The following is a 19,861-nucleotide window of genomic DNA, read 5'->3' on the forward strand; positions in this document are numbered from 1 at the left end:
ACGAACGAGACTTAAACAAAGCGAGAAAGTAAAATTCTGCAGCGAAAGAGTCTCTTTTCCACCTAAAAGCACGAATGAAGAGGCCAAGTTAAGAATCTAGTTTGTCACATGGCGTGATCGTTGAGATTTGAGAGGCACCACATAAACCATACACGTGAAGAAGACGACACCGGGGAGGGTCCATAAACAATACTTGCTGTAAGCCATTTAGGAATATGGAGGGGCATCTTTGCGAACTATACAGCTAGGCTTCCGCCTCACAAAGGTCGCCGTTCCTTACTAGGTAGTTTTGAATGTCACGGTTCAATGTCTTGGCAATGCCACAATTCAGCTGATCTGCAATAGCAGACTTATTGATCATCTGGTTCCCCAAGGACCAATGTAGGTTCAACTAGGAAACTATCAAGTATAAAGCGCAGAGAAAGTAGAGTAACCGCACAGTGCTGCTCCGTTTACTGTTTTCATTGTGTGAGTCCTTCAGATGCCAAATGCTGATCTTAACCAATCAGATGAATCTGCGGGAGCTCTCTTGAAAAGCTCTCCCGGCTTTATATATATGTTCATTGATAGGCAACCTGGACTAGGTAAGCCTTATCATTTTATGACAGAGACACCCGGCGTTCCATACTCTCCATCTTTTTCAACTTGAAGATCTTAAGTCTAAGCCTAGCAAGGTGGGTGGATGGAGCTTTTGTTGGCATCTACTAGTGTTCTCGATAACTAGGCCTACTATCACAACATTGTATGATGAATTGAACTGATCACAACATTGTATGATGAATTGAATTGGAGACTCGACCGAATTATCTTAATCTCACATTTTTGGATGCTACGTACACATTAAAGGCAAATAGCGTAGACCAAAATCACATCCTCAAGAAAAACCCCGTACAAGCGAAGAACTTGTGGTATTTTTCAAAACATTGTTTTTTTCCCAGAAAAAAATTATGAGAAAAGTTGGTATCATGTTTTCTGGAGATGATATTTGATATAAATCATGTTATTTATTATGTTTAAGACATCAAGTCTTTCTCATGTCATATGGGTTTCCGGAATCTCCAGAGAGAATTGGAAGATTTAAGAAGAATTGCATGCGACTAGAGCAGACACCGGTACCAGATCAAACCCACTCCTTTTTGCCTCCCTAACTTCCCACAAGTCAGTAGTAGTTGGGCCTCGAGTCTTTAGGCAAGATGACTGAGACTGAAATGCCCTGCGACACAACATCCTCAAACAAATGAAAGTAATTTCTCTATCAGAACTTTTTCGTTCACCATCTTCGACGAATCTTGCCTCCTGGACTCACATGAAATGCTCAGGAGGACTCAATGGGGGTTCTGGCAAATGACGCACATCTGGGCCACTCTCAAGGGAGCCCACAACTATAGTGTGCAAAGAAAAGGAACGGAAGAGCAAAGACTAAAGCAAGTTGCAACAAATAATTTTCATAATAGAAAAAATTTCAGTATTACTGGGAAAATCATCTGTTCAATACAGGTATAAATGACTCTCTCTCTCTCTTCCCCCTCCCCTCAAACCCACCCCCACCCCCCCAACCTTCTTTGAATCCCGTCCTTGTCTGTGCTTGTGTCCGCATGCATGTGGATGTGCTCCTCCAACGGAATCGAAAACCAGAAACAAGAATACATACGCTGTCTGCCAACATTCAAGTGATTCTTTTTTCATCCATACTGTTGCCCGTGGGTGATGAAATTTTAAGTAATGGTGCAAGTTCATGAACATGTAGCCCTACACTTGCAAGTCGCTCTCTATAGCGTGCCCATGTCACAATATATAAACCAGCGACTATAAGAGATCCTCCAAAAATACTGTCACAAGCAGGAAACGAGATTAATATTGCTTTTTTTGTGTTTTTATTCCCTTCAGTAGCCATGAGCAACTCAAAAAGCAAAGAAGAAAGTTTACTCAAATGCTGTTTGAATTTTGAAAATGTTATTCTTTGTATATCAAATTTTAATTCTTCATCCTGAATTCACTACCACTAAAAAGAGAAGGAAAGACCAAAAATAATAAACCACAGTAAAAAGAATTCCCTATTAGTCCCATTGGCACAAAGTGATGGGAGAACGTCATAAACGGTCAGTGCACCAGGCATATTACATCTCAGTATCTAGAGGATTCGGAGAAATCCCAAGACCATTTTGTCATAAATACTCGTCTATGACAGAAAAAACAATAGAACATGTGGAAACAAAAATTTCTCAATTACATTGTCAAACAAGAGCAGAAAATCACGTCAGAGATCACCAGTAAGCAATCACGAATTCAAAGAACCCCTACAGTACCTCTGCTGTTCTCAAACATAAGTTTCAATTTTTCTATTTTACAGTTGTCTGTCTACTAAACCATATGTGTCCTAAGTACATACTTAAACCTTACTCCAAAGTTTTAGGACTAACAAAACATGAAACCTATTAGCAGCATGCAGGCCTTTCAAATTTTCATTTTCTTCCATTTTACATATTAGCCAACATTTATCCTGGATTTTACATGCTTCACCATGTCCATGAGAAAGGTAAGACGCAATCTGCTAGTGGGCAACACAAGCAATGAATTCGTCTTCAAATAGCCCACTTATTGACAAATCCTATAGTGCTAAAATAAAAATTCAACTGTTACCAGGTAAGACAATAGGTAGCAAGCTTAGTAATAGACCACTGACTCTTCAATATGTGTGTTTGGAAAAAATCCAGTTACCATGACCAGAGCCTTGCCATCAAGTTACATCATAATATACATAGGCTTTCTGCATCACTAATAGTCACTTGGATGTAAGCCTGGGCATCGGGCCGGCCCGACACCCAAAACCCGGCCCCAGCCCGACCAATAAAACTCGAGCCAGATTAAATTAAAAAATATATATTTAATATAAAATATTATATAAATGTAATTAATCGTAATAAAATATTATATTTATATATACAAATTAATAAAATAAATATTAAAAAAAATTATCGGGCCCACCCGGGCTTATCGGGCACAACCGGGCTGGCCCGATAAATTATCGGGCCGAACCGGGCTGGCCCGATAAATTATCGGGCCGACCCGGTGCCCTTTTTTTTGGGCCCGAGTCAGGCCGACTTGCCGGTGGCCCGGCCCGGTGCCCACCCTTACTTGGATGCTCATGCACTAGTTCTTCGTCCATATGGTCATTATCCATAAATATAACATGTTAGGGACCCTATAGTCGATCTGTAATTTATTGGCACCTACTGAGACTGAAATCATAGTTTCTAGTGTTTCCTTCGAACTATATCAGCAGATTACAGGTTGGTCCCAGCTCATATTTCCCATCAAATCTGTAAATTACGTAGTCAACCTAACTTTAGTCACTGAAATTCATTCTAGAAGGAATGAACACTTCGAGGAGTATAAACAAAGAGATATAACTACTTCAGCAAAAAATCATTCATCAAAAAATCAAAATGATTATTTTATCTGATGTAATTCTCAACATAAATGGATTATGGACATAAGCAGATTTTAGAAACAATAATAGGATTTCATGCCATCTAAAAAATTGTTCCATCGCATAATAGCACCAAATTTCTAGCATAATGAATCGTTTACATGATACGCATAGGATAGCAATACAATGATCTCAATATCATGGAATAGACTGGAGACTCACACACATGCACACAGGAGAGAGAGAGAATGTGAGAGATAGAAAGAGGTCAACTGTGATGCTTCTAGTTGACTTCAAAAAGAAACTATGTTGACCTTCAACAATCTGTGAATAGAAATATGAGTCAAGTATCACCAGCAGTTGACAGATCATCCAGCAGTACTTTGACATAAGAGATTCGATTAGTAGAAAATTATAGCAAACAAAGATTTACAAGGAGCAAATTTGATGCATTGACTAAACAAGTTGATATTATCCAGTTAATGATGAAGCCCTACCTTCCCATATATATCGTGCTTCCAAGGAAAATTCTTGACAAAAAGGCAGATGCAACAGGTTGAACTGGGTTATACAATGCCACTAATGTGGGACCGATGATCTTATTAGCCCAAGTCAGAAGCCCATAGTTGATAGCAGATGCAACAACTCCCTGTGAGGTATTTCTGTCACATTTTAAACATAGTAGCATAGAGAAAAAAAAATGTCTAACAACTGAATCATTCTTTGGACCAAAGAACTAGGACTGCTAAAGCTAAGATCACAAGAAAAGCATATTTCGTAGATTTTAGAAGTTAGGAATTTTATCACAGAGAATGGCTTTAGCAAAAGAAAAGTACACTAAAAAAAATTAGAAATTCAGGGTTTGATCATAAAGGACCTTTGGTAATGTGAATATTTGACAGCAAAAGCTGTCCCAAGGATCCTTTAGATATTATGTTTACAAGTTAGGACTGTAGATGAAATGCAGGTTGAAGCTTACAGCATATATCACTGTGCGTATCTCAGATTGTGTCAAGACCCAATCAGCATAGCCATTGGTTGAAAATACTCCAGTAAAAGTCATGAAAAGAGCACCAAAGAAATAAGAATATGCTGTCAATGACAAGTTAGCGGGGTATCTCTTTAAAATTGGAGCCTGCAAAAATTAGCCAAGTCTTCAGTGAGTAGTGAAAGCATTTGCAGCAGCAGAAACAACTTAAATTTCACAATCATATTTTCAAGTATAATACCATCCTCTTGATTAACAACAATATCCCACCAAAACAGGGCCACTAGTAAATAACTATAATTAAGTTTTTAATAGTTTATTATTTTATCAGAACACAAAAACAGAACAAATAAAAGCAAAACCAATATAACCACATTAGGAGTGACACATGAAGATGGTAAATAAAAAAAAAAAAATTGACAAAAAAAATGTTCACACTATAGAAAAAGCAGCAAGTGCCTAATAGTTGCACATTAACACACCTGTTGGACACAAATTATGCTACCTTAACCTATCCCAAATTAATAACAAGAATATGGGAGAAAGACAAGTTAAAGCAGAGACCAGTTACAAAGTTAACCTCAAGCATATACTAAGCAGTGAAAATAGGACCAACTTCAACAGCCAACATTTGCCGGAGAAAAAAATTTAAGCCTAAAGAAACTTCATATCTTAGCACACAAGTAGACATAGCTAGAGAGAAATATTTTGATAGAGAAATATTAATCGATCACTCTATCCATATAAGCCAGAGACCATAGCAAATGTATTTCATCTGTTGCTATGGAAAAGTTTCATGAGTAGCATGTCCAGAAGGCAAATGAATTACCAGCTGGGTATCCTGGGATGGAATCAAGAAGAGTAACCTCACCCATTCAACCAATATTTTGAAACTTCCAGCAGCCTTTTTGTGAGACATGGACTAATCATCATAAAATAAAAAAAATGGACGCTATTCATCCTGGCCCAACACATGGTTTATTCCACAGCCAGGTGGACTGCCATGGCAGAACCTTCTTTGAATGCATTGTAATTCCTTCCTGTTCCAGTCCTTTTGATGGCCAGATCTGACTGTGTTACAACCTGTTAACAAGTTAAGGTGAGCCAGCCCATTGTAGCCAGTTGATGAGACCTAGGTTATTAAATACATTAAAAAAAAAAAAAAACCGATTTGTCCCCTAATCAAACACTTGAATTGCCTTACAACCTGATGGACTGTCACAACACAACCTTTCTTCAATTAATTTTGAGGGCTGATTGTTCCAGTGCTCTTGACAACTGAATCCCATGAAGTTACATACCACTGACAAGCTAAGCTGAGCCTGCCTATTACCACGATACTACCATAGATGTCAAGACAACGGACAGGGTTTGGTAATGTAAAAGAAGATACATCATAGCAGTCAACTAGAGTTTTCGAGTTCATTTGCATTGTAAATCCTCAGAAAGTACAATAGTGTTGTAAAAGCAATAACAAAGCAAGAGTAACCGATAAAATTCCAAACACACCTGTAAGGCCAGATATATAGACATGCATAAGCAGTTTCCTATCAAGCACAGGATACCAATGTGCCATCTTTCAAGCCCAAACTCCATTAGACGAGGAGATAACCACCCAATAGGCTCTGGTTGGGCTAGCACATTTATCTCACTGTGAGCAGCAAGGTCCAGAAACCCACTTCCAATAACTGCCGGACCCCTAAATGATGCCATCAGCATAGCTCCAGAAACACAGATAAGGGTGCCTAGAACTTTCAACTGGCCTTCAATTGTTTTTAAATTAACTGTCTCTGTGCTACAAAACAAAATTCACCATATGAAATTAGAGCGGACAGAAACATGAGGCACAAAAGATGTGTAAAATAGACAGCCCTTACCCCATTAATGCAGCCAAAATAAATGTAAATACTGGTACAGCAGGCTGTACAGCTGCAGCATATGTTGGACTCGTATATCCAAGACCAATCAGAAACAGAAGCTGATTACCAAATATACTGAGAAGGCATAAAGGCAACATATACCATAATGTAGTCAGTATTCAAGCCACAGCATTTGAATTTCTGGAGAAAATGCAGATAGAAATTCTTACCCCGTTAGACCAAGAAAGAAGAACGACACAAGAAGCTGACGAGATATCGGCGACCGGATCCTTCTGAGTAATAAGAACCATAATAATGGTTACCCATTTCATTCTCAACTCTTAGAGACATTAAATATATATAAGAGTGTGCCCAACTCTAGAAACGATTATCATCACTGACGCTTTTATTATTATTATTATCGTCTATGACAAATGACAGAAAGAGAAGACCTTCTTCCATCTTTCACCATTTGAAGAGAATAAAATAGCTTCAATAGAGTCCACAAGATTGTTACGTACTCAGCACATATTTGGAGAGAAAACAGATAAAAAATGATCATTCTACAAAATTGCAAGAGAAAAGTTAAGCAAACACTTGAAACACGTTTAACCAGACACAAAACAAAGGAAATTAAAAAAGCTTACATACATAAAAAAAGTAAAAAGAAAAAACAAATCGTATTTTGGAGGAGAAAGAAAAACGCAGGGCATTATAACACAATGATCTTTCTGGGAATAGTTGAAAAGGAAATGAATCTAAAAGTACTGCTAGACTGATCTCGATAAGGTATTTAGGCCCGCTCACATTTCACAATCTCCGTTCTACCTTTCTCTTATGAAGATTGCATCCAAATACAACCTCAAATACGGTATAAGATAGCAGCGAAAAATGCCAAAATTCTACCTAAAACCGTCGATCAACTAGAGCAGAGGACGGAGTTGAACACAGAAGAGAGCCAAATAAGCGATTCGAATAACAATTGTAAAGAAAAAAGGAAATCAGTCAAGAAATTGGATTTGCAAACAAACCACGTCCTCCACTTTTTTTCTTGAGAAGCAAAACCCGGAAGGAAAACCAAGAAATGGTAACCGAGAAGGACAAGAACAAAAAGGGCAAGTAGAACCTGGAAAGAAGTCACACTTTTCTCGGTAATAGGCGATGGGGGCGAGCAGGGCGAGAGCCAGCATGTCCCTGTAGACGCAGAAGACCACCTGGTTCATTCCAACATTGAGGGCCAACTTGGCGATTACGTGGTATCCAGCATAGTTCATCTGAACCAGTACCATGGCTGCATGAGCCTTCCAAGTATCGGTTCCCACCATCATCTCTTTCGTCGCTACTCGATCTATTGGCTATCTTTCCGTTATTTCCCTTCACTGATTCCTATACCGCGACACCAACAAATCGAGAAGCTGGATCATTAAGAATGAACAAGTTGCTCTCTTTGAATAGTAAGCCGCAGAACCTTCAGACTCTCTCTCCGTCGCTCCATGTGTGTGTGATGAGATTCCCCGGCAAGGCTGCAGCCCGTAGTCGTGCCGACGTTTTGGTATTTACCTCGGTGATTAAACGTTGCACATTGACATCAAGCCAGCACGCCCCATTTCCAGCAAAAGGATGTCGACGGTCGGGTCAGAGTGACTTTTCGATCACAAAAAGGGTCTCACGTTTGTGATTTTTCAGGTAACTTTTAAATCGATGACGCCTCTCCGATAGATCGTTTGCAGTAGAAACAAAGCGTTTTGTTTTAGGAATCTACCCCAGTTTTTGAAAAACATATTACAAAACGTCTCTACTGCCAAGCAACTCCTAAATTTATTAAAAAATTATTACGATGTTTGGTCATAGTTAGTCTGAAAATTTTGATCTTTTGTTATTGACAATGAAAACACTATCCCTTATAATGTCTTCCAATCGGAGATCTCTATTCACAAGGAAAGTTTTCCAAAGCAAACTGTATCGATCTGATCCCTATGTTTGAAAGCAAAATCGAATTTGTCCAATGAATAGGTCATATTTTATAAGGACTTCAAAATCAACGGTTTGCTCTCTCATTTTATAGAAAACTTACTCTTGCAGCCAAGAAAAAGTTTTTCAAGTTGTCAGTTTTCAGATATGAAATCATATTCCTATATTTAGTTTTATAAAAATGTATTCACTGCAAAAAAAGTTTAATTAGAGCTCATTGAGTTCAAGTATGCCATAACTTCTCTATATAGGTGCATATTGTGTAAACTTGAGTACAATATCCTCCAAATGACTATTCGAGTTATATATGCACTCTTCATAAATTAGTCAGATCTTCATCTTTGGAAACCTCAGAATGAAACAATGGTCTTTCTCTAGTTATAAAATTACAGAAAATTTCAAAATCACATATTAAGAACTGGCAATAATAAAAATGACATACTATACTTGTGATATGTGAAAAACACCGAATTTGCACCATTTATTAAGATTTCCTTCCTATATCAAATATTAGGTTGTGACTAGCTTAAGTTGAGGTTAACGTGATAAAAAAAAATCAAAGGGGCTTCAATAAAGACAGTTTCAAATTCATCAGTTGCAGCAACCTCACTATATCTTTGAAAATCACTCTTTTTTTCTCAACTAACGGGAATTGCACGTCTGCGTAGTTAGTTTTATAAAGATGAATCTCTAAGCATACGGTTTGTACAACCTATTCCTGTTCATCAGGTAAGGTCGTGGAGAGTCTCTAAGCATACGGTAGCACTTCTCTGTATGTGGCAAAGAAAGACTTTGGCCGTAGTAAACGGATTCTTCCTTATAATCCAGCATTTAAATTGAATATCAGCAAAGGCGAAGATAAAAAAGAAAGGAATCTCTTGAAAATCTTCCATTTTCTTTAAGGGGCACAACATGACTCGTTCTGCTAACAGCTTGTGAAGAAACATGTCTCTAGTTTGATTCCGTGGCCATTATGTCTCTCTGTTTTAAGTGGTATGACACAATATGAAGTTAAAAAGTGAACTGCTGCTGACACAGCCCAAGACCCCAAAAGTGGGTGACTGAAGGGCTCTGAGAGCTCTTTTTTGAGTAGTGGGTTGTTAACCTCTCGCTCAACTGAAAGATCTTCTATTTCCTATTTTAAGGAGACATTATGGATAGATGCCTGCACTTTTCAGCAAAAAGGTGACACGGCCCAGACCTCCATGCTTACCCAAATAGATCAAAATCCATACGCACATCCATATGCTTAAGAAACATCAAATTCCAGAATATCTATAGACATTATGAATAGAGGTTTTTAGAAACGGACCTCACTGTTCAGTGTTCTACCTAACCCAGTTTTCCCAACAGAAATAAGAAAAGAAAGAAAAATAAGGCAGCAATTGGACACATGGATTCAAAATTATGGTTGTTTCCATTTCCATGGAAGTGGATATAAGAAGCAGACGAGGCATGAGACGTCCCATGGGGAATTCGGAGGACATGGAAGTCCATGACCATTATTCTGCTCTGTGCTTGAAACTTTCCTTAATTTTTTGCGATTTCTTGTCATAGTTGGAGAAAAGTCAGATGAGAAAAGTATAGCCCGTGACTCTTTAATTTCTACAGATATTCTGGAATTTGATGTTTTTTAAGCATATGGATGTGCGTATCTCTTGTGGAACTTCATCGAAGGAACAGATATGTGGACATCTTTTATCCTGCCTTGTTAACTACCTGAATTATGGCATAGCATCGTGAGCCAACGGAGGCCTCAACAAGACCTGTTCTTTAGTCCTTGCATCCGGGTTTTTTTGTGCATGAAGGTTCTACTATTTTTTTTTTGGTACTAGATAGTATTCCAGACTGACTTCACGTGTCTAGCTGTCTCGAATTCCAGCCGGTTGCGTTCCAACTTCCTAGTAGCCTGCAAGCAATGTCTAGAGATTTGCAGCCTAACAAATCTGTCATCCAGGACAATTTTGTAGCCGTAGGGAAGCAAAGGTCAGAGGCCGAGAGGATCAGCAACTTTCCTAGAAGAGTTATTAAAAGTGTTCTTCAAATAGCGTTAGACTTAATTTATATAGTGTTTTCGTGACAAAGTTCTAAATAAACTTCTATCATTGGTAGACAAGTTTTTCCAAACGGAAAAGATGTCATGGCCATCAATGGTAGGGAAGCAAATCCGTTGAATGCTGAATGAGTTTTTTGCTCCATTTTGGGTCCTCATCCGTCTGAATTACAGTGCAACTCAGCTGTACGGAACCCCCTCTGTGTGTCCCCAGTAAAACAATCCATTATGGCCTCTGGATGCATGTAATACCACATACTGAAAGGCACAACTAGGTTCATCGAAGAAGATCAGGTTAATGGTTGTTTGGGCCTTTACGCAACCAACTTTAGTGATGAAGAACATGAGCCGCTTATGGACCCAGGCCAGTTTGACCTCGACAAAGATGCAGTCAAACAAAAAAACAGCACCATGACCCGCCCTGGATGATGGCACAGGAGTTTTTGTAATAAGTATGAGATCCATCCAAAATTCCAAGGTCATCTGTGGAACAGCGTTGGAAACAGATTGCAATCAAGAAAATAATGTAAACTAGAAACAAACCCAGGCCCCCATGATAGCAATTCACAAATTAACCTTGAAATTTGTTCACAACCCGAATTTTCAACGGCCAACAACTGGAAGCAGTGTTACAGAAAACAAGAACCAGAGTTTATCCGTCAACAAGCAGGTGAAAAGAATTTACAAAATTGTATCCTCGTGTGCGACCACCTTTTCTATGAATAAGCCTAGCCTACACTAGAAGAAAACTTTACAAATTCATCCATCTCCATTCCTGAATGCCGTCCCAAATCATACGCCAGCGTGTTTAAATTTTACAGGAAAATTGTTCACAACAAGCCTGATCTTGCATGTAAGCATGTTTTCTAAATTTTTAAAGTCATGCTTTTAAAACACTAATGCTTCACACTAGTACCTATAACATCACCAAAATCCAAGGTCTACATAGAGGCGAATGCACGTGGCTTCTGCTGCAAAGAGCAAATAGGTCTCTCTATAATGGCAATTGCTTGTTAGGAGTTTCGATCAAGGAACCAGTAGCAGATGATTTCTGCTTCCAAAAATTGCAATCAAGAAGCTCAGCCTGCTGCAATGACATATTGGAAGGGACATCAAGTAGTAGATCTTGTTCAGATGAGTTGTCTGTGAATTGCAAAGAATCCATCGTGACTGGGCTCCTGCCCGGAGGAGAAGCAAACAGACTTCTCGGACTAAAGCATGATGCATCATATTTGAGAGCTTCATTTGCTTCACAGGTGCTCTGACCATGCTTAGCGTAAGAGTATGCTTGCAATTCAGCATCACTCATATCCATGGGGACACATTTTTGTGACCTGCTGACAGCCCTTATTTTGTGTTTTGGCTCTGAAAGCAGAAATAGCCAATCAGAAGAAATTGATAATTCCAGCCAGAGGAAAGTCAAAGGAAATCATTCCCAAAATAATCAACCATATCCAAAACCATGAATAGCATATTCTACACACGAATTCTAAACACTAGTAGAAACACAAACACGTGTTAGCTTATGTATTAATTGCAATTGCTCTATTATGCATATACACATTGCACTGTCCATGTTGGTAAAGGCCTTTCACAAAATTTCCTTTTCTATAATCTGCAACTATGGTGTACTTTTTCCTCAATTGACGGCTTTCTTCAAATGTGCTTGTTAACTGGTCATCCCTGGCAGGTCCCCTTCAAGATTTATAGGCGATCTGATGCCTACTGCACATTGACCACTGGAAGAGTTTTAAGTCTAGTTGTATTCACCACATTAACAATGACAAAAAGGAAAAGTGGAATAATGATATATTTATGCATCTTGGATGACCTACAATATCAACAGCTGAGGCACCACTGGTTGAACCCCATATCCCATTTCTGAACCACAAAAATAAATTGTGTCCTAGAACTTACATTCTTCAATAAATTTAACTTCTGAAAAAGAAAATGAGAATGAGGCCAGGACTTGCACTTTCATTTTGTATGGTTTTCGAGTATCTGAACAATAATTATTTTTTTCACAAATTTGACAATGTCAAATCTTCCATGCAATCTACCTTCCAGCTGTTTTCCATAGCAAGACAGGCCACATCAGCTTGTAAAGGGTAGCTGTTCCATGTTCTACTGTTAAGACCCTGTTTTTAGTGTCAGACTAAATTGTGCCACTCTTAGCACCTAAAAGAAGCTCTGGATCTTAGTAATTTAGCTTGCCTTTTGCCTTCATGTTCATCTTTACCATGCTGTTTCAGTCCTTTCTACCCTTTCGTATTTGTTTTTGCAACTTTCACCTAATATCTCCACCTGAGCAAGTCTTCAATGTGTCAATCCCTCTTACTTCTGGACCTTTTCCTGTCCAAATGGGAAGCTTCTAATTTCATGTCTTATCCGTCATTGAAGCAGTTTCAACAATTTTTCCTCTGTGAACCATGGAGATGTTGACCAAGAAGAAGGTCTTTTTGTATCATCTAAATTTCCAGAATAAAGGTTAACGGCCAATGTGGTCAAAAGAGATAGGTGGACCTGGGGCGGTGGACCATAAAAAAGGACTAGATGGCACCTAGGTGGGGGCCTACGCAGGCCAGAAACAGTAAAATAATAAAAAAAAGAGGAGGATGATTAAAAATCAGAAGAAAAAAGAAAAAAGGAGAACAAAAACCTTTTAAGACCTTTTCAGGTTTTCTTATGATTAAGTGCATTGCCAGTGCTTAGGTCCTACAGTCTAGTAAAGAAAGTGTTTGTCCAGCATATACACTACCTAGGTGCACCTTTGGACTGGACTAACACTTCGCCTCAATATCAGGAATCAAGCATATTGTATTCACTTTCAGATGATTGCTATTATCATGCCGATTAATTGTTTCTACCATTCAACCTAAGCAGCCATCTGAGCTTCATCTAACACAAATGGCTGTCCAAAAGGATGTGCTGCTATTTCTTTGGCAGCATATGCTGCCTAAAATGTTCTGGTCATGTTCAGACAGTCCCCTCAGATATGCCCAGAGAATTATGGCTTTCGGCCCGCACTTGTTAGCCTTCCCTGCTCCAGTCAGGCAATTACAACAGCGGGGTGAATCTTCTGCTATATGAGCATAATATGATGAATGCTCCAGGGAAGTGTTTCCTAAAAGTTGAATCCCAGCCTCACATTTCTCACTAGATCTTTTTGAACTGACCGTGCTTCAGCAACAGAGAGAACTGAACTCCTACAAAAATCAAAACCAAACAATGACTATGCTGATGCTTATACTTAAAGAGTATCAGTACGTGGATAGGGATAAAAAATTCTAGGCAACCTGGTTTGAGTTGTTAAACACCTATCAGACATTATTACCCATATATCTCCTCATCTTCTTTTGAAGAATTAATCTCAGTATGAATTCTATCAAAAGTGAGCATTCTTACAAAATGCCATTATAGGGAAGAAATGGAAGTTATTAAGAAGATCCACTGATCACCTGTATACACTTGGAAGCCATTGCTTCCAGCAAATTTCACAAAGCAGCATAAAAATTTCATACCTGTATTTTTTTGACTGAGGTCATAATCATGAGGTCGCTTCATGGATATTGATTTGGAGAATTTAATGTTACCACGTGACAAACTTTTATCCTTTCCAAGGGCTTCGCTTGAATTCTAATGAAAAGAAAGAAAAACAATTTCAAACTAGTGGTGCTGTAGATTTATCTTACATGATCAATATGCCAAGAAATGCAAGAAAAGCAACATGATGTTCAGAAAGCCTAGAGAAATTTCTCAAGAGCAACTGACCTTCAGCTGTGCATATTGTTCAACCCATCTGGATTTGATTGTTTCGCACAAAACAAGTCTTTTTGTAGCTTTGCAAGATTCAATATCTATCCCTTGGAAAGAGAGATCAAAGATGCCATTAGAAAGCAGCCTCTGGTACACATACAGGGCCTCCTTAAATGATGGACTGTCAAATGCATTTCTAATGCTGCATACAGGATGACAAGATCAGAACCAGGAGATTAACGCAGCCACATGGAAAATAATGAAGAGTACGTGTTAGTAACCTGTCAGGATTTTGGCAACTATCAACAGAAGAAAGGTGATTTATCAGCTGCTGTTGCTCCTCATGAGAGAAGTATTCCATGAACTTCTCATAATTAACAACAGCCTGATACCAAAAAGAACATCAATCGCATTAGCTGCAGGATGCTTCCTCATGAGAAATAACCGACTGCTTCATTTGGTTTTTCTATGAGACAACTGAACCACACACATTCAGACTATATATTTTCATGTCCAATTTAGGATTCAGTAATTGAAATACCTCCAGATCTATGAATTGCAAAGGTGATGAGCTACTTTGCAGAAAGTGAAATCTGTCAGAGGGTACCTTATCCCTATAAAACCAACAAATAACAGATTCAGAAAAAAGGGAACCTAAGCCATTTCCTCCATTCTCAATAGCATGTTGACAAGGCAACATATACTATTCAAAAACAGGACAAGAGTAGAAACGCCTGCACCAAGACCAGCTGTGGATCCATATTTTCAAATAAATCTTATTTTTAGCAAGAGTATAGAGCAGCAGAAGTGCCAATTTCAGCGACTGAATTCTAAAGCAGAAGCAGAATGTCACATGAGTTTTTGCTCAGAGAGCACCTTTTTGTATGGTCATATCTTCCTTGGCTCATGTTATGCTGCATTTTTTCATTGTTGACTTCAGATGAATTTATTCCTTTGCTTTGAGTATGTACAGGAACGGATGAGGACATTGAATAAGATTCACTAACAGAACATCCTTTGTTCTGTATCACAAGTGAACTTGCTTCTGATTCCTCATCTTGAGCTGTTGAATGTGGATGCTTTATAAGAACACCACCATGACCAATCTCAACAGAAACCATAGGCTTTTCATTTTCGAAAATGAGATCCTCCTCTGTGGATCCAGATGGATAGGACAACTCCTGCTCATGCAATATGCTATACAAATCTTTTGTCAGTTTCTCAACAGGAGATGGCTTGGGCTTTGAACGACTCAGGCATGTCCGCCTTTTTGATGGGACAAGCGAATCCCAGACAATGGATTGCGATGAACCTGAATGAAGAAAATGTCACTCACATAGTGAAACAGTACTTACATATGTTACTTGGAAAATAACAATTGGTTTATAAATTAAACATATAATATTAAAATGTACATGCATCCACATGAGAGAGACAGAGAGAGCTATACCATTCGGAAATCATGTTTTCTGAGGTTTTACAGGCACAAAACTTGATAGCGATCATTTTTTTGGCATTTATGGAAACATAATCACTTTGGGTTCAGTAAAGTACTTAAATCCTTTGATTCTTAAACACCACTACCATAAATTTGAAACACAATATTGCAGTTAAAACTTAAAAAGTTTAAAAGTATCTTGAAAGAATAGTGTCAGGCATCGGGTATAGGATTAGATTGGATATTGGATTGGTTCTCCATGGGGGCTGATTCAGTAGGCATATAAATAAGGGTCGAAAGGACCTAAGTGGGATTACGACAGGTTTTCAGTGTGTGGCCTCTGGTGAGGAAGAACCCTAAACTGGAATGAATGCTGGGCGTGTACGTGTAGAATTGGGTTTGCCTTTGTAAGGGTTCCCAAGCTAGCAGGTGGCTGCTAACAAATAGCTACCTACATTAGCAATAAGACTTTTTGCAATTACCACTTTGAATCTTTCCATCAGAAAAAAAAAAACACGTAGAGGTGCTGAAGTAAGTAACTCCTGTCGAAGTCTTAAATGCATAGGGCTCCTATGCAAACATAAAAGAAAACAAGGGCATAAGCAAAATAAAACCTGTGAAATCACTTGCATCTGTACTACCAAATTGAGTACAGCTCTCAGAATATGATATAGCTGATCCTGAACTAGATCTATTGCTTGACTCTTCTTCCAACAGCTTCTCGCTTTGAGGGTCATAATCGCTAGTTGCATCTTCACTTTCTTGGCTAACTTCGTCTAACTTCTGCATATGAAGTTTCTGATCTTTGGCCTTACCAAGCACATATTTCAACTTGGGAGTTTTGCTTTGTGGTAGGGCAGCAGGCTCCCCACGGGAATGCAGCGGAGTATAGTTAGCAAGTGAACCCTTTGTTCTCCATCTTGAGCCACATGCATTGCATAAAACTGGCTTTTCTGGTGGTCCATTTCTCCAAAGAGGAGTACCTGCTCCATTGATCAAATGCAGAGGTCTATAAGCCAAGCCACCATGGATGTGATTGTTTTAAATACTATAACAGCTTGAACCAAAAGTACAATCAGCGTTCTATACTCAAACATAAAAAATAGCATCTGAGATTCTGAAGCAAACTGTTGTAGGAACTCCCTAGTAATACGGCTTCATACATAAATCAACTCGATGATCACGGGCAATCCAGGACAGCATGTATGACAAAACTTATACGTACAGGTAGGACGATATATATTCCAATTTTAAGCAAAACTGGTAAATTTGGGTCCAAAATCATTAAAAAAAAAAATTAAGGGAACCTTCAAGTTGTTACTGCTCCTTCACAGACAGCAGAAGGCAGAAAGATAGCCATTCACGAGTTACCCCAAAGAATAGTTCAAATGGTCTCCTGCACTGAGATTTAAATACAAATGCAACCAGTTTATTTGCATTGTTTGCTGGTGATGCTGCTTAAGATTCAATCAAGGGGAGAACCAAAATTATGCTGCATGAAATGGTTGCATAATTTCCACAGTAAACAGAAAAGGAAAAACATTTGATAGCTTAGCTGCATATTTCACCATGATGCTTTAAAAACCTTCAAATCCACAGATAAAATAAAATAGGGTGCATAAAGTAACTCAAAATTTTATTTAAGACAATGAACTCTCATGTAAGCTCAATTATTATTTGCAGCAAGGCAGAGTTTAAGAGGATACACTTGAAACACATTAGGACAACATTTCACATGTCATGGACACAGGGCTTTTAGGAAAATTAGAAAGCTGATTCAATAACAGAATTGGAATCAGTATTTTGTCGAGCTAGATATTTTAAGAAACATAAGCAGCTAATTTGGAAAGAGGTCCAGATCTTGCAAGTCTATGAAATCCAGAATGCACGAATCACCTTCCTGTTAGCTAAATTTGACTAGCTAGAACTGCTTTCACTTTATGTTAAAACTCCAACTGCTCTGCAGCAAGCAGCTACACTGCTTTCAGATAATCAACTAATTAATTGACAACCAGCTCATCAGTTCAAAAACCTTCACAAGCACTGTATGCAATTCAAAGTTCAATTATAGAGATACGTTTTTAATAATCAATATGCCTCTAAACCAGCTCCCTTTAGTGCCTTTTTCTGCATGATTTTGCTACTAGAACTCAAGACAGCTGACCTAAAAAACACATTACAGAGGAAATTTTGAAGAGAGACAGAAACAGAGGAGAAAAAAAGAAGTAGCCATTCAAGAATGAAGATCAATATTCATTCCAATAAGTTCGCTGAAATTTCAGTTGTTGCTGCTTCAAAGGTAATGCACATAGTCGAATATGCAGCAGATGAGGACTTGAAAGTGCAAGGTAACGACGTCCTTTGAGTAGAAAAGATCAGCTAGAAGAAAATAAAGTGTTAACAACAGAAAGAATTGCAACCTCTGAACGTTTCTGCAAATGTTTCAGCAGCAAAATATACAATTAGGTTATTCGTTTAGGCTGCAGCAAAAATTACTCTCTTAAGGCCGAAAAGAAGATCACATAAAAATGGACTTGAACTTAAACACAAATAGTACTTAGAGAAGCATAAATTAGTATTGATTTTTTATGTGCTAATAAAGCAGGTTCGGGATATTCTGCAACACTTCCACAAGCATCAACAATAAAAAAAAAAAAGGAAAATCCAAATAAGAGACGAGGCCGAATTGATTCAGGTTTCTTACGTAGTTCAATTTACAAAATGGACATTATTCTGGAAATCAAATCAATCAACCAACCAGATGAAGTAAATGAAAAGGTGAATAAACAGTACAAACCCGGAAAAGAGACACAAAAAAATTACAAGATGAAGCTAGAAATGAAGTCCAGGTTACCAACTTTTCCACTACAATCGAATTGAAACTAATAAATGAAAAAGTTGAGCAAATTTTCTCCAGACTCCAATGAAGTTCAACCCATTCCTCGCCTCGGCGAATTTCTTCATTGTTCAAAAATGAATAGTCAACAATTGGTGCTTCCACACCAATCAGAAGTACTTAAAAGAAGACAACATAAACAAGAAGAACCCAAGTGCTTTTTCCGCCAAAAATGAAGCATAACACACAAAAAGATTCACAATACCATCTAAAAGAGAAAAAAGGAGCGAGAGAGAAGACTCACTCGTAACACCACAATGGTAGCAAGGCCCCTGCTTAACCATAGGCTTCCCTCTCTCAATCCCCGGTAGATATATAGAAATTTGTATCAGAAAGGAGAAGAACTCGCTAATTCTTTCGACCAATGTCTTCGAATAAAATAATTCAAATACTCAACAAATTCCGATAAAGAAGGCAACACAGTGTCTGTTCGTTCTTGCAGAAAAAATATACACAGCTATACACGAAAGCAAAAAACACCAACCAAGGAAAAACCCAAAGGAAGGAAGCCTTTTATGGTGTCGGAAAAAAAACTCAAAATAGCGGAAACGGAGTGAATGAAAACTCAGTAGATTGAAATGGGTTCCATTAGAGTTCTATCTACAATCCTTGAGAGCTAAAACCCAACAAAAATTATCTCTGAATTCATCCGGAAATGGGTTGAAAATGGAAGCAAGGAGGAGGAAGAGGAGGGAGGCATGACCTTTTCTATATTTGGTCTAATTGCATTACTTTTTTCTGACGTCAAATTTTATGAAATGCATTAAATAAATTTTTTAATTCATTTTCCTGTGTAAATGGATAGCCAAACCGGTGAAGCAACTTCTCATGCATATCATGTTGACTCGACGGCTTGAACCTTCTTTTCTTCTCTTCGTCTACCTTTTGTTTATTTTCCGATGAAAACAGAAAAATATTAAATCTGATAAAAGCGATAGTGCAACGTCAATTCTCAATTACGATTAATTTTATGATTAAATTTTCAGGAAAATGTGCTCACCCTGTCCCTTTTCGTTAAAAAAAAAAAAAAAAATTCTTTTGAGAGCCAAATGTTTGGTAATAATTACAAAAACGGGCCTTCACTTTTCATGCTTCCAATTAAAACTTGTTCCTCTCTATAAACTCACAACAACTCAGAAGCATTTGATTGAAACCATAATAATGTAGTTTTTCTGCTACCATCAAAGCTAACAAGCATTTTAAATTAAAAAAAAAAAAATTAACGTTTTCAATATATCAACCTTCTAATACCATTTCTAGCAAAATACAGTTTTAAAGTTCGTAATCTGAAGTCTAATTTATCATTACGATGAATATTTGGATGAAAAGTAAAAAGTTTTAAAAAGAAAAGAAAAAAAAAAAAAGTCTTCCTGTAGCCGTCCAAAACAGCCAGCCTCCTGCTTTAGAACTATAATATTTAATGGTGGTGTAACCATGTGCTCATGCTCTTCAAAATGACAACTATGTCCC

At 38.0% G+C, this 19,861-nt stretch overlaps 2 protein-coding genes across 3 annotated transcripts; both read right to left on the reverse strand.

Annotated features, from left to right (window-relative positions):
* Positions 1-1,556: 1,556 nt before the first annotated feature.
* LOC116253397 (WAT1-related protein At4g19185-like) lies at positions 1,557-7,900 on the reverse strand. Its single transcript, XM_031628193.2, has 7 exons — positions 7,421-7,900; positions 6,508-6,570; positions 6,296-6,412; positions 5,928-6,213; positions 4,410-4,565; positions 3,928-4,079; positions 1,557-1,829 (listed from the first exon to the last, which is right to left on the reverse strand). The coding sequence occupies exons 1-7, from the start codon at positions 7,603-7,605 to the stop codon at positions 1,667-1,669; spliced, it is 1,122 nt and encodes a 373-aa protein (XP_031484053.1). The 5' UTR covers positions 7,606-7,900; the 3' UTR covers positions 1,557-1,666.
* A 2,928-nt stretch (positions 7,901-10,828) lies between these two features.
* On the reverse strand, positions 10,829-19,119 carry LOC116252698 (GATA transcription factor 26-like). 2 transcript variants are annotated; one of them, XM_031627141.2, is made up of 8 exons: positions 18,636-19,117; positions 16,110-16,478; positions 14,934-15,369; positions 14,599-14,671; positions 14,339-14,442; positions 14,073-14,259; positions 13,823-13,937; positions 10,829-11,666 (listed from the first exon to the last, which is right to left on the reverse strand). In XM_031627141.2, the coding sequence occupies exons 1-8, from the start codon at positions 18,673-18,675 to the stop codon at positions 11,296-11,298; spliced, it is 1,695 nt and encodes a 564-aa protein (XP_031483001.1). In that variant the 5' UTR covers positions 18,676-19,117; the 3' UTR covers positions 10,829-11,295. The 2 variants fall into 2 exon arrangements, with proteins under 2 accessions (XP_031483001.1, XP_031483002.1); XM_031627142.2 differs by lacking the exon at positions 10,829-11,666 and adding an exon at positions 11,673-13,507 and having other exon boundaries at positions 18,636-19,119.
* Positions 19,120-19,861: the final 742 nt, after the last annotated feature.

This window comes from Nymphaea colorata, chromosome 4 (genome assembly GCF_008831285.2).
Source record: "Nymphaea colorata isolate Beijing-Zhang1983 chromosome 4, ASM883128v2, whole genome shotgun sequence".
Lineage (NCBI taxonomy): Eukaryota > Viridiplantae > Streptophyta > Magnoliopsida > Nymphaeales > Nymphaeaceae > Nymphaea > Nymphaea colorata.